At 46.4% G+C, this 15,568-nt stretch overlaps 1 protein-coding gene across 5 annotated transcripts in view; it reads right to left on the bottom strand.

Moving 5' to 3' along the window:
• Positions 1–1,010: 1,010 nt before the first annotated feature.
• Positions 1,011–15,568, bottom strand: part of TTBK1 (tau tubulin kinase 1) — a 104,040-nt gene continuing 89,482 nt past the window's right edge. For all 5 annotated transcript variants that reach the window (XM_027901701.1, XM_027901698.1, XM_027901700.1 and 2 more), the window contains 2 exons: positions 4,202–5,793; positions 1,011–3,431 (listed from right to left, as the gene is read on the bottom strand). In XM_027901701.1, coding sequence (XP_027757502.1) covers positions 3,005–3,431; positions 4,202–5,793 — 2,019 coding nt within the window. In that variant the 3' untranslated portion in view covers positions 1,011–3,004. The remainder of the gene's footprint in view (positions 3,432–4,201; positions 5,794–15,568) is intronic.

The following is a 15,568-nucleotide window of genomic DNA, read 5'->3' as shown; positions in this document are numbered from 1 at the left end:
CACCCTCAGCCCAGCCCTGTCAAACAGCACTGGGAACGGGTGTTATTTTTTGTGCTGCTGATCCTTCTCTGGCTTTTTGAAAACTGTGGGACCTGTCTCATGGCTCTCCAGCATATGACAGCTTTGGCACAAGTACTGGTGGAATCAGGAATCTACTGCACCACAAAGAGATGCTACCTTGCTGTCACCAGCATCTTGCCTCCTACTTGTGGCTGGGTCATGGTAGAAAGACCTCTTAGAATAAAGCTCAGTTTCTTAGAAACCTTTTAGTAAGAAAAAGTCCCCACATTCCTGTAAAAGATTTCACTGGAGGATTGCTTCACAACTAAAAGTTTGCCTGATTTCTTCCTCTGCTGTTCTCAGCTGTTCCCTCTTTCATGTGCCAGATGGAAGATCATAGAACCCTGGAATGGTTTGGGTTGGAAAAGACCGTAAAATCACTGCTTCCAACCCCACGCCCATGGGCAGAGACACCTGCTACAAGAGCAGGCTACTCAGGTCCCTGTCCAACCTGGCCTTGTCTCTGCCCTGGAGCTTTCTTCCTGACTGGTATAGGTGGGCCACCAAAAACTCTCCTTTAAACTTTCCCTTGAACAAATACTTTGATTGTGCTTTATTGGCTTCCCATGATGAGGCAGGTTTGCTAACCCTGTTAATAGTCCTGTAGTCCTCTTTACAAGCTCTTACGGTGTCATTTTTGGCATGTGCATCTAAGACCTGGATGGAGATCTAGTAAAGGCTTCATGACAAAGTCTTACCATCTGAACACACTAAAATTAATAGCCCTCTGATAAATTAATAGGAGTCCCACTATGATTTATGTTTCTGGGAAGAATCTGTGTTTGTGTTTACTCTGTTTTCTAGTTTCTAAACCTGCAGGACATATTTAGGTTCTATTCTGACCCACACTTCAAACTCATATGATATTATAGTGCCACTGGAAGTGGTCACACTCTCTGTCCTCTCCTTCTCTTGTTTTGTGACCAAATGGTGAACCTGAGTCCCTCTGAGTCCCCAGTGCTGCTCTGCAAAGATGAGGGCATCTTTTTGGAGAGGAAACTCTGCTGTTTACCTGACTAGGGTGAACCATATCATTGGAAAACACTTTGAACTTGGTGAAATAAATTCTTAGCATTGGCAACACTGAGACTGCCATATAAAGAGGCAATTTCTGTCTCCTGTTTCTAGGCATTCCCCTGTTTGGGCATCCAAGGAGCACCCTTTTCTCCCAGCTACCCTGTCACAGCTCTTATGCTCCTTTCCAGGACAGTTCCTGGAATATCCTGTAGATACGAACAACTTTGGGACTTCTTGGACTCAATAGCCATCAGTGTGACTGCTTGCATCCACGTTCAAATGAATCAAGGTTATTACTGTCCAGATTCCTTTCGTCAAGCTTTGTTGTCTGCAAATAGTAAATATTTGCAGGTAGTTGCAGCTGCAAGAACAGGTGTACAGAGCAGCTGTGTATTTCTTCTGCCTCATGCAAAGCCTCCTTTAGGCATGACAGTGGTGTGAAGCCCAAAGTATTTGGATCTGGACTATTTTCTCCTGTGAGGTGTGGGGAAAATTTAGCCTATTTCAAGGTCTCTTCAAATGCGGCCAGTTCCTCCTCACTTCTATTTTCAAGCCTTCCTAATTAATCTGGGGGTCAAAAAGTTGGATGATTTAGTTCTAGCTGAGCGCTAAGCTTCTGCTCTGAAAATACTATTTGAAGAGCACAGCCCTTGCTTTTATGTTCACACTGTTAGTTCTGACGCAACATGTGGCAGAGTTGAGCACCAAGAAAAAGACAGAAACCTGACCTCTGCCACTCAACCCACCATACTCTTGGATAGAAATGCACAGGTTATCCACAGCGTGCCAGCAAACCTCTCCTCGCAAAGCAGCATCTTTTGGGTATACTACAGGATAATAATTTCCACCCTGCCACGTAAGGGAACTTTCAACCACAGTGCCAAAATTTACAAACACCAAGAGCGTGACAATAAAACACAAGAAATTTAGGTGCAAGGGGCACCAAAGCTAAAGGCATCCAGTGACTATTCACATCTTCACTTTGGAGCTGTGTTTGGTGGACTACAGGTCTGTGGCACCAACCACACTCAGGGTCAGAGGGACCACCCTTGTTGGGAGATGTGGTGTCCACAGATCACGGTTTGGTATTTGAGACAGAAGTGGCTGCAGTGTGCTCCCTTCTACGTTAATTAGCAAGACCTTTTGATTTCCCAGCAAGCTGCCAATACATCCCTACTTGCACCTGAGTACCCACCACACAGGTGTCTGCTGAAACAGCAGCAGTGTCAGCCGAGCGGCAGTGCCAGACGGCATCCTCTGTGGGACATACTGGAGCAGGCAGCAGCATCCAGCAAGAACTGCCTGTCTCCCAATGCCCACCTGTAGAGGGATCTCTGGAAAGAAGAGCCCCCTCCACCTTGCCACTTCTCTCAGCACACAAGGACACATCCCTCCCTCTTGGCTAAGCTGGTGGCAATCCCCTGCTAACAGAGGTGGCAGGAGGTGAGCCAACATTCAGGTAGATGGCAGCAGCCAAGGCTGGTGTTTTCCCAGCAGGGAGAAAGGAGGGAGCTGCCTGAAGGACAGGAGCCTTCCTCTTTAGCAGGCCTTGCTCTCATCTCCTCTGCTCCTCTTTCCACAGCTGGGGGCGGTGTTGGAGACTGGTATTGCTAACAGAGAGAGGGGAATCCCTGGGCAGGGAGGAGGGCCAGGCACTGGGCAGGCTGCCTGGGGTCACTGTTTGGTGCTGTGCGCTAGCAAGCGTGAGCTGCGGGCTGGATGTCTCCCTTGAAGAAGGCTCCGTGGCTCAGAGGCTGTCAGGCCCGTGGGAGCTGATTGTGGTGTGGGGTGAGAGTGTGAGTGAAGCATTGAAGTACAGCTACCGCTATACACTCGTGGGTCCAGCATGGAAGGCTGTGCTGCAGCATCTCAAGTGTATACTATATGCAGAAGTTACCCAGTGTGTTGGGCTCGCAGAAGAAGATCATTATCTGGCAGCTGCCTTACTTTCCAGGGACACCTGCTTTCCTTTGGTTGCTGGACTCTGAGTCTGGGTTTTTCCTCTTTGTCGTTTTTTGGCCGTGCCAGGAGATGGCAGGGAATCTCCTGTTGGCCCCTGAGCCTGAGCTGAGGGCTGAGGTCGGGGGGAAGGAGGAACTCGCTGAGGAGCAGTCCCTGGCTTATGCTGTCGGCAGGGAGAAGGACTTTCCCTCCGAGGTGGCAGCTGGCTTCTGGGGGAAGTACTGGGGTTCCTTGAAGGAAGAACAGGGCTCCGAGGGGATGCACCACTGGACCTCCGTGAGCTGCTCCGTGGAGGAAGAGAAGTAGAACTTGGTGAAGAAGGAAGCCGGCTTTGTACCTGCGTTGTTCGGCACTCACTTGGGACACTTCCAGCTGGTCTCTGTGTCTGGAGCCTGCATGGGAAGAAAAGAGGGAAGATGAAGGGGAGTTTCCACAAGGGGCACTGGGGTCCTAGTAGGATTGACATTGAATGGAGCTGGGCAAGTACAAGGAGTCTCCAGTACTAGGATGGCAGCAACTAGCCACGTACCAGATGGAGTCCTGGTTTGAACACCATCCTGTAATTCTCAGTGCAGTTAACTTGTGTTTGCCCTCATCCTCCACCACCCTCTGGATCAACACACAGGCATGGCTGGACTGATAGCATGTATCTGAGACTCTTCTTTATGTGCAGAATGGATGCAGCAACCCCTTCCAAGTCAGGAGATACAATTTGGGAATGAGGGCAATGGATTGCACCAGTTGGCCTCTGATGGTAACTGTGATGGAAGATAAACCAACTGAGGCAATCACAACTGTCAGCCTTGTCACCCTTGCCACCTCTAATAGCAATAGCCAGGCCAGGTCTCCTTGCAGAATCATGGCTGTGCTTAGCATGGTCCAAAAGTTGGAGCTCAACATTGGGGGCATCTGCTATTAGCAGGATCAGACCAAGTGAAAGAGGTCGTGGAAGGAAAGACAGGGCAAGTGACAAGAGGCTTCAAAAAAAGAAGACAGAGAGGTGAAAATTTCACACACTGCTGAGCTGAAATGACATTAGGAAGCAAGGATGGACCACGTATTCAAGCTGAGTGAAGGGTGAAGTCATGGGAGGTGAGCAGAGCCATGGCTGAGTCTCCTCAAAAAGCCCAACACTTCGCATTTCTCACCATTTTGGTCTTACCTGCAGACAGCAGCTGCATCCTGCAAGGAGTTGCACAGCCCTGCAATTGCGACAGCCACGGAGAGCTCCGACCTTGCTGCCTCCAGAGGTGTTTTCACTGGCGTGATGGGACGAGGAATTCTGCTCTTTGTGCTTATGGATCTCTCTTCTTTCCCCAGGAGTGCCGACTTCTTCCCTCCCTTCCTCGGGATGGAATCATCAGAGTCGTGGGTGTCCTCCTCAGACCCAGTGGCTGACAGGGTTTCTGAGGCTCGCCGCCTCTCGTCGCTGGAGGAGGCTGAGGAGGAGGCCCCAGAGGCCAGCCGGATGAGGCGGTTCTGCCTCTTCTCCATCACCAGGCGAGCCAAGTCAGGTTGCTTTGCCCTCTTATAAAGCCTTTCTTTGGCTGAGAGTGAAGTTGAAAGATCTGAGCCGGTGTCCTCCTCGGAGAACAAAATGGGTATCCGACTTCTATACCTGGAGCCCAGCAGTCTCCTGGGGCCCTGCTGTGGTGTGTCACGGAGGGTCTCTTCTCGCTTAAAGTGTCCTGCCGCTGATGCTGACTTCTCAAGGCCAGTCTCCCTTGTAACCACCTTGCCAGGCTCTTCCAAATCCAGCGAGAGCACTGCTTTGCCGGAGGGCTTCTGCTTGTCCTCAGGAGGCTTTGCTATGCCATTGGGAAGGGCCAGCTGCTCCCCCACAGTCTCTGAGTTGGTTTCAATGTGATTAGCTGAAAGTGCACAGCTCTCAGTCTCTGCCCCTTCCAGCCCCGAATGTATGCTTCCATTCTCTACCAGCACCAGGTTGTCCTCCAGCTCTTCTTCAATAATAACTTCCTCAAACTGTCCCGGAGGGCAGTACTCCTCATGCCGCATCAGCTGGCTGCTGGAAGACATGACGTTTAGGTGGGTCTTTTCAGCAATGTGAACAAATGTGCGCTCAACTTTGGTAAAGGGGGAGGAAGCTGTAGCCACTGCCACGGGAGGCTTTGGTTCAGATTTAAGGACTGAGGACAGGGTCCCCGGCTCAGACACATCCAGTTGGCTACCCATAGGCTGAGGCCGCTCGCTCTGAGGTGTCAGTGCAGCAAGAGTGCCCAGATCAACCTCTGGAGCTAAGTCTGTGGCCACAGGAGACTTTTTGAGATCACCGGGTGAAAACAGCACTAGTGTTTTTGAGCCTTCCTCCAGCTCCACGTCCCCATCAGCAGTGGATGCACGACCCTTCGATCCCTTCTGGTCATCAGCCAGGAGTGTGGATGGTGCACACTCCTGGCTGTGCTCTGTGCTTTTCTGACTCAAGTCACTGCTGGAACCACTGTGCATGTCAATCTCATTGCTTCCCTCCTCCCCTTCATCTTCCTCCTCCTCCTCCTCCTCATAGTCTTCCTCATCTTCTTCTTCCTCCTCTTTTCCATTTATTTCCAGATAAGGTTCCAGAGGTTTGCAAGGAGCAGTCAAGACAATATTTGAAAAATCAACTTTCTTTATCCGCTGGGATACCTTAGGCTTTTCCCAGTAGTCTGACATATCTTTTCTGAAGTCTTGATAAGGCAAACTTAAAGGGACCACCTTGGGCAGGCCATTCATTTCAAACGACTTCAGCATATATGCCTGCAAGAAGACAGATGTGACAAAAGAGTTAGTGTTCAGACACAGCATTGACACAGAAGACATCAGGATAAACAGCAATGGGAAGAATCTGTGGAAAGTATTTAGTCCATCATTCTTCCAAAATACATGCCTGAGCAGTGGTCACTCCATCATTCGATTCATACAAACCTTAAAAAGCAGAGATTCACAGATACTTACCAATGAGGGCAAAAAAATGTGCCAGAGAAGTCCATTTGTTAGTGGTCTTTAATCTGGACCTAAAAGAACTGTTTTCAAGCAATTCTCGGGATTTTTTTACATTTCCCAATCTTCTTCAATATTTCTACATTTATTTCAGTACTTACATATTTTTCTTTACTGGAACCACTCAGCGACTCTCTTTTATGCCCAAGGCCAAGAGGCACTTCTGGGCTAGAAAAATTTCCTTATCACTTTCCTCTGCCATCCACCATTGTCCCTGGGGCAGTAACCCTTGTGTTCTGCTACTGCACTATCAATCCCCCCTTCTGCTCCTACAACCCTCCAGCAACTCCTCCTTCTGTCTTCTGCAGGCTTCTGTGCTCACTAAAATCATCAGCAAGTCATGAAAGCTGGCACATAAAGTGTCATTATCAGACTCTGGCGTGTCCAACCATGAGAAGCGAAGGGTGGACAGGACAGGTGGTGGGGGCAGTGTTTCTCCAGTCTGTGGCAGAGAGACTGCCTGTAAGGTGCCAGGAACAGGCTGTGAAGTGATTGCAAATGATACTACAGAAAAACAGCAGCTCACACACACATGCACACACTTGACTAAACAAGGCCAAAGGATAAAATAAACAGGAAATGCCCACTGAAGCTTGGCCTAATTAACAATTGGTTGGATGGATTTAAAAACAAATAATTTAGATTATGCTTCTATTAGGGCTGGAAAACCGTAACCTCTCCACAAACTCAACCAGTCAATAATGCATTACACGTTACCCTTGAAAAGATTTAATCACGAACAGAAGGACTCCAAACATCTGCATTTTCAAGTGGCATTTGACAGCGTCAGAGGATATTTAGGATACACAAGCCTAAACAAGGACCCACTTAACTATGTGAACTCCAGAGCTGCCAACAGCTCCCACTTTCACCTGGCTATGGGAACAGATCTTTTTGTCTCCGGGGAGAAGAAAATGCCCCTCATGGCTTTTCAGTCCAATGGCACATTTAAATTGTGCTGCAAATCTGCATGTTATTCTGTGCTGAGCAACTCTCTATTATTATGCCTGAAAAATGTGAGATTTTAATGCTCATGTACAACAGGAACATTTCAAATAGACTGGTGGGTAGCATCAAGATGTTCTGCATGGTGTTAAGCTGTTATCCAATTATTATTTCTTTTTATATCTTATAAATTAAAACACAGGCTGGTTTTGGCAATATCTCTGGAGTCCAAAGCTGCCTCTCTTCTTCTATTAAAGCTGAAGCCTAATTAGCCTAATTTGGGCTTTCACTGACTAGTCTACCTTCTCTATCAGGGTGACAGATGTGGAACTTGGACTGGTAAAAGGCACTTACCACACTTTGCAAAGGAAATTACCGACTTGGCTTCTTCCCTCAGCCATTTCTTGGAAATTAGTCCATTAAATAGCCTAAGATTGGATTCTGTCTATTGGCTGGGTTTGATTTTCCCAAGAAATATATCCTGAACAAACAGACGTACTCCCCCAGTGGGACTGGGTCCTGACCTGACCTTGCCTTGTGCTGAGCTTCCCACTGGAATGAGTTTCACAACCCCAACAACAGTTCCTCTGCTGCTCTACGTCACCCCATTTTCTAGATGCTGTTTTGGTGATGCAGATGGACGATTGCTGCTTTCTCTCTGCATATTGAATTATGCTCCTACCTAGACTTTCAAATCTCCTCCCAGCCCTTAGCTTGTGTCATCTCATCTGCTTTGCAGTCAAGGTGAACAAAATGCAGTCCTGCAATGCACATCCTATATAGGCCAGAGATATGGTTTCTGTGCCCTGCAGTCTTGTCCCACCACCAGCTCTGTCTCCAGCAGCCCCTCTTTCCTCAGTAGCTCTTTCCCTTGCAAGACGTGAGAAGGTTTTCTGAGATGAGATTGCACTAAGCAATAAGATATGACATGGAGCTGGACAGCAGGATGTTGCTGTAAGAAAAAATAATGGCTCTTTATTTCTTGTTCTTTAGTGTCCCTTTGCTGTTACTGAGTCATGCTGTAGATACCTTTCTAACCTCCGTGTACTTCCACTTCTACAAATTCCTTGCAGTATTTAGCAAATGGACTGCCTTTCTATCTGTCATTTCAATTTCTCCTTGTATTTTCTATTTTCCCTGCATGGACACTGAACCCTAAGCACAACAGTGACTGCTTGGTTTCTACCTACCTTTGGGAGACTTGGACTGCTTCACCTGTTGCATGCAGTACCCCAAAACTGCCAGAATGAATTCCTTAAGAGAGCCTGAGAGAGTGTCTGCTATGCCACTCTGAATGCACTATGGAGAAAATCCAAAGAGCATAAATATCCAACTAAAAGAAACTTTGTTGAACCAGCTCTTGGGTCAAGTAGTATTATAACACAAGTTTTCTTATCTTCACTACTATCATCACCTGAAACTGTTAAGAAGGGAGACTGTCCTAGGGCATCAAAGTCTGACACTGTCTCCACTGTTGAGTTAATGTGATCAGCAGCCTGCTGCAAGTGGTCACTCTGCTGAACAAGGTGTTCCCAGTTTGAACACCTCACTAGAGACACTTGGGTCCTGTCTTCACAGTTATTATGTGTCTTTTGTAGTAAAGCACACTCAACTGCTCTAGGACTATTCCCTAAAGGCCAGAGAAGAACTTTTCTGCTATGCTGTTCTGATGGGGAGAACTGAGGGAAGATGTCAGAAGATCAGGAGTGGAGAGGCTTAGTCTGTATCTTAAAACTGTAGAATAAAAAATGTATAAGGAATCTCTGGAGGTCTCTGCTCCAATTACCCCTCAAAGCAGGACCAACTTAGACCTGGCTGTGACGGGCCACATCCAGCAGAGTTTTGAGTATCTCCTGGCATTTGAGGCTCTTCATGGTTACAAGGGTGGGGGTTTTAATATCTTAATTCCTATATCTAACTTTTCTTTAATTCAACTTGTGTCCATTACATCTCAACCTTTCATGCACACCCCTAAGAAGAATCTGGCATCTCCCTTCATCAGGCAGTTCAAGGGTTACAGTGTGTGGAGCTCACAGTTGGCAATCGCACAGTTGAGAGGCTCCGAGTGAGAACCAGGGGGCAAACAAATGTCATCATGGGAGCCTGCTATAGACCTCCCAGCCAGGACGATGATGACAACAAATTATTCTTTGAGGAATTAAGGGACACTTAATCAACTGTCCTTGTCCTTATGAGGGACTTGAATTTGACAGAAATTAATTGAGAGCACCACACAGCTGGTACAACCTGGGCCAGAAGATTCCTAAAAACCTGGATGACAACTTCGTGGAACAGGTTCTGAGGGAGCCAACTTGGAAAGGTGCCCTCCTTGATCTGCTGCTTGTCAACAGATCTCTCGAGTGAAGTGGAGATTGGCGGCTGCCTTGGCCACAGTGACCACAAAGTGATCAAGTTTAAAATCTCTGTCAACAGCAGGGAAAGTGCCAGCAAACTCCAGGTCCCAGCTGACTGGAAGCTGGCAGACATTGTCCTGATTTTCAAGAAGGGCGAAAAGGAGGACCCCGGAAACTACAGGCCTGTCAGTCTCACTTCAGTGCCTGGTAAAGTTATGGAGAAGATTATTCTGGGAAAAACACCTGAAAGACAGTGCAGTCACTGGTCAGAGCCAGCACAGCCTCACGAGAGGAAAGTTCTGCTTATCAAACCTGATTTCCTTCCATGACAATGTAACCCACCTAGTTGAAGCCAGTGAACAGAATCTTTTCGGATTTTAGTAAAGCTTTTGATCCTGTCTCTTACAGGATCCTTCTGGACAAAATGTCCAGCCCACAGCTGGATAAACACATCATGTGGTGGGTGAGCAATTGGCTCATGGATCGAGCACAGTGAGTAACAGTGACTGGGGTGACATCAGACTGGTGACCTGTCACTGGTGGGGTTTCACAGGGATCCATCTTGGCCCTTTACTCTTAAACATCTTCATAAATTACTTGGATGCAGGACTGGAAGGAGCACTATGCAAGTCTGCAGATGACACAAAACTGGGAGGAGCTGTTGACTCCCTTGAAGGCAGGGAGGCCTTGCAGAGAGACCTGGGCAAATGGGTAATTACCAACCATATGAAGTTCAACAACAGCAAGTGCCAGATTTTTCACTTGGGATGGGGCAACCCCAGATGTACATACAGACTGGGGAATGAGAGGCTGGAAAGCAGCGTTGTGGAAAGGGACCTGGGGGTCCTGGTTGACAGCAAGTTGAACATGAGTCAACAGTGCCCTGGCAGCCAGGAGGGCCAACCGTGTCTTGGGGGGCATCAGGCAAAGCATCACCAGCCGGGTGAGGGTGCTCTGCGTGGGGGTGGCCTCACCTTGAATATTGTGTGCAGTTTTGGTCACTGCAATATAAGAAAGATATTAAGCTATGAGAGAGTGTCCAAAGGAGGGCAATGAAGATGGTGAAGGGCCTTGAGTGGAAGCCGTAGGAGGAACACCTGAGGTCACTTGTTCTGTTCAGCCTGGAGGAGACTGAGTGGAGACCTCATTGCAGTTACAATTTCCTTGTCAGAAGAAGAGGAGGGGCAAGCACTGATCTTTTCTCTATGGTGACCAGTGACAGGACTCGTGACCAGTGACAGCTAAAGTTGTGTAAGGAGAAGTTTAGGTTGGATATTAGGAAAAAGTTCTTCACCCAGAGGGTGGTTTGGTGCTGGAAAAGGCACCCCAGGGAAGTGGTCACAGCACCAAGCCCGACAGAGTTCAAGAAGATACTCTCAGGCATAAGGTGTGACTCTTGGGGATGGTTCTGTGCAGGGCTAAGGATTGGACTCAATGATCCTTGTGGGTCCCTTCCAACTCAGCATATTCTGTGTTTCTGTAAACAGCATGAGAATGTATTAAAATTGTTAATAAAAGAACTGAGGTTGTTCAACAGCTCAGGCCCCGACATCCAACTGACCTTATTCACACAGAATGGGGATTCAGTGAGCATGGCTCTCCAGGAAATCTGAGGCAAAAGGGGCCAGAAGAGCCAGAGACACCACTGGAGTTAGGCTCACACTCTTTCAATGACACCAAAATGAGACACTCTGATCTTGAAAAGGGTTTGCTGTCCCTGGTGCAAGCGGTGAAAAAGGTGGAACAGATAAAAAGAGGATGGAGTGTGATTATGAGGGGACCTTCCCACCTCCTAGATGTAGTTCATAAGGGTACAGGGTCACCTGCAGGCACTGCTCAGATACCAGCAGTGGTTTATCTCTCTGGGAGGTATCAATGGAATTTTGAAAGAATGGTTCAGCACAGTTCCCCTGCCTGGGGAAATTCCGAGCGGCAAAGGCTTACATTTCTCAGCCATAGTATTTCAAGATTGGTCCAAAGAGGAAGGAACCCAACTGGTATTTTGCATTCCATAATATCCCCAGGCTAATGGTCTCGCTGAACGCTCCAATGGGTTAGTTAAGTGATTTTTTAAAACCCGTGAGCCTGGATGGCATCTGTGGCATCTGTGACTGTCTAATGTTGTCTATCATTTATGTAATACATGGAGTGGAAATGGTTGTCTGAAAATTAAGGCCTCCTGTGGCTCTGCTTTGATGCAGAAAGAAAGCTGGGGGAACAACCTACTGGCTTCTATGCTGACCGGCCTGTATCGGCCTCAAACTGGGACAGCATCAATGGTATGAACAACCCTGAAAAATCCTTATGCCTGGGAAGCAAGAGATGGTTCAGAAAAAATATATCAGATTATTACCAGGTGGATTTATACCCTGAATTTAACCTAACCCTTCTGGCCCGCAACAAGACTCAGCATTTGTCCATTTTTTGTCTTAACAGGGGAATTGTATCTCAATGAACTGCATGTAGAGTGAAGAACTGTCATATACAGAGTCAGAGTGCCTACAAGGTGGTAGTTTTTGGTGATGGTACATATACTTCTTGATTTCATGATAAATTTGGAAACTGAAATTCCAATTATAATGTAGATAATACTGTTACTTTAACTAGATGGAAGTTCAGGCTTTGCTTCCAATCTTATGCTGCAGTTAATCCAAGCTTCTGGATAAACACACAAGGTTAGTCAAATCACTGCATGTATCCTCAGTCTGCCAACTCACCAGTACCTTGGGAAATATTAACTATGGATTTGACCAAAACTTGGGAGATTGTGTGGAAAAAACACAGAAATTTAACTTGAGGAACTGAGGAAGGAAAATGTATTTTAAAGTGGACCAACAATAATACAACTATAAGAAACTGCAACATCACTAGGGCCATCATTAAAATTTGGGACTAATAGTGAAACAATTTATATGATTTATCCTCCTCCCTAAGACACGTGTACTAATATACCATGAGGAAATCATATTCCAAGAGTGTGGGCAGTGCCACACTGTGGTGTCTGGTATTCTACGTGACCTACCAACTGGTGCATTAATTGGGAAGGAACAACTGGATTACCAGATGTTCCCATACAGGTTGATTTGGTACACAAATTTTAACCTTTCTCACTTGAACAGCCTAAAATATCATAATTGGAAAGTTTTTAACTGAAACGCCAACAAAACTGAAATTCAGAGATTGGGCCTCGTAGCTTGAGCTCTCAGATTAGGTTGTATTTGTTGGAACTGTACCACCCCCTCAGTGATACTTGATCTTTTTTGACTAACAATGATACCATGTCTGACATAATCTGTTCAGAACTAAGCATGTCCTCTATGGGGCACACCCTGTGGGTTAGCAGTGATGGAACACGGGCAGCTGACTTACTAATAGAGGGAAAGGAATGCCAACATGTGCTGAGACTATTACAACATTGTTCCCTTTAGAGGAAGCAGCCTCTTTCAACAGCTGTGGGGATGCATCAAAAGGGAATCAGGAGACCAATGGCAACATGCAACAACTGGACCTGTGGTGGGGTGGGTTCTGGAATCTGTTTTCACACTCCAGTTGATGGCATTCCATGATCGAATGATGTTATATAATCTTACTGGACAAATCAAAGCACTGACTAATGCAACTCGTGTGGGACTGAAGGAACTAAAGGTACAATTACAGGCAATGTCAAAAATTGCTGTGCAAAACAGACTAATGTCAGATTTCCTGAAAATGGAGTGTGTGGATATTTGAGTCTGTCTAATGACACCTGCTGCATTCACATACCAAATGTAACTAAAGATCTTTACGACCAACTAGATCATATGAAGTATGCAAAAGCAAGTAGAGATCTTAGAAGCAGTATGGAAAACAAATGGTTACACAAGCTTCTTGGTGGGCTAGGATTTTTGTTTACTGGCTGGCTACAAAGCTTATCACAATCTTTGTTATCATTCTTTGTTGCACTTCTTGTATTTTGTGTATTATTATCATATAAGTGATCAACAATAACCTGGGTTATCTGTCAGGTTTGCATACGATCTGTGTGGACGGAAATGAAAAATGTGGAAGAGGAGGACAAGGAATCCCCCTAGAGAGATACCCCAAAAGTCAGTAATATGAAGTTAAATGAACTTATGATGATCAGAGATCTTTCTCTAATCAAGAAAGAGAAATACATAGCCCACGATGTCCCTCAATGTGAGATAATATTATGGGTGTTGTTTGCATGACTGTGACCACAGTGATGCAATGATGTGATAAATGGTCAGTGTCAATTTAAGTCAGTGACAAATTGATGATGCTGGCTGACAAAATGTGAGCTGGGCCCCATCACTGACCTCACACCTGAATCGAGCAAGGCCAAGCAACTGCATGTTTTCTGCAATGAAGTGGTGGCCTCATGGCCCAGCGTTGTTCCAGTGAGGCACAGGAAAGCATCTGCACCTCTACACCAGCCATCAGCCTCACTCCCTCTTCACTGCCCATAACAAGTTGTGTTACAAATCTGGTCCCTTGAGGAGTTTGGGATGTGCTCAAAGATGCTCTGGCAAAGGTCAGGCAGCCCTTACCGCTGCTTCAATGGGTGGAGGAGGACCAAAGTGATTATTTTACCTTTTTTATCAACTTTAAATTCTGACCAAAAGTAACCAAGACCCAAGGGCCAAATGCATTTAGGTGAGTTTTGTGCCTCCAACTGTGTTGGAGAAGACCCAGTAAAATACATTCATATATATCACTCTCACATCTCTGTCACTATAACTTCTGTCATGGCACATATTCACACTCTGTAGTAAGCACCTACAACCTGCAATATTGAATGTGCTTTCCTGTTGCTTCAATGAACCACACTATTTATGAATTTGAATCATAGAAGTTCTTATTGAACTTGGCCAGAAATATAGTGTTGGTAAACTGGGTTACGTGTGAATCTGCGGTCTGTGGTTATCTGTGAACTTGTGATCAAGTTCTTACTGAACACAATCAGACCTACTGTGTCAACACCACATTATTTGTGAATCTGTGCTCGTGGAAGTTCTTGTTGAGTCACGGTGCTGAATTGGTAACAGTCAGAAATTAAGCCCAGCCAACCCAGCCACTCTGATCTCTGAGGACCAGCTGGAACACAAAGGGGGTTTACTTTTTTGTCAAATTTCTATACGCTTAATGCAACACATGGTACAGAGTGGGCTCAATGTCCTCCAGAAAAGCCTGCTCTCCCGAGTAGCTCTGCACTGATTTGGGGCAAAGGCAACAGTTTCCCATGTGAGCCTAGTCATTTTTCCCTTATACTACAGAATTTGGGATTTTTTTTTCTGTCCCATCTCTTGTAAGCAAAAATTAACCAGGTACAGGAAAAAAAAATCACAATATTTACCTAACATAAATTCAAGGAATGCTGCACTTCTATCTACTGTTTCAGACCATGCTCTAAACCATGTCTCAGACATGGCATCACTGCACCCTTCCTCTTGACAGACGCACACATCTGCCACATACCAGCAGCCTCACAGGGGCAAACCAAAACACATTTTGAAGCATGGGGAAGACAGGCTTTGGACCTTGCTGAACCAAACTCAGAAGAATCCTGCCTGACTCTCCACACAATTCCCAGGAGAAGAAAGGGACTTGCACACTGTAGAACCCAAGTCAGAGACCACAGCCTAATCCTAGCTCTTCCTCCCTCACCTGCCTGCACAAACTTCTCTCTGCCTTTGAGGAGCTGGGGTCTCGTGATTCTTCTGCATGGGGAAAGTTTCCACCACCCTTTCCACAGGTACCAGAGCCTTTGCATGCACCTATTGCCTGCAGCCTCCCTCTCCGGCCAGGTTCACAAAAACACTGATTTAGTAACTATGCATTTCACACCAAAGCAGACAGTGTCTGTTGCTGTATTTCCTCTTCTAGCCTGATCCCTGACAGGCCAAAAGCAAATGAGGTTGAACCATATGCCGCTCTACAGCAGAGGCAGCTTTCAAACAGAAATCATGATGAAAGGCAAGCGTGGCTGGATGCACTGAGCAGCCCAGGCAGGAGCACATTACTTGCAGGTCAGCCACAATTTTGCATCCATCTCCCTGGGGTTTTGGGGGGTGAAGGGGCTGGAAGTTCAGATGTTCTGAAACAGTTTGTCAAATGTCTGATGGGTGACAGCCATCCACCCACCCTATGCACACCATGCTGCCTGCCAGGAGAAGATGTCCACTGTAAGAAACCAAGAGAAACATGATAAGCAGGCTCTGCTGTGTTTGTAGGCA

Source organism: Empidonax traillii, unplaced genomic scaffold (genome assembly GCF_003031625.1).
Source record: "Empidonax traillii isolate 1590-97213 ecotype Southwest subspecies unplaced genomic scaffold, ASM303162v1 scaffold808:size486820, whole genome shotgun sequence".
In the NCBI taxonomy this organism is placed as follows: domain Eukaryota; kingdom Metazoa; phylum Chordata; class Aves; order Passeriformes; family Tyrannidae; genus Empidonax; species Empidonax traillii.
Note: the sequence above shows the minus strand (reverse complement) of the source record. Positions and strands in the feature narration are given on the sequence as shown.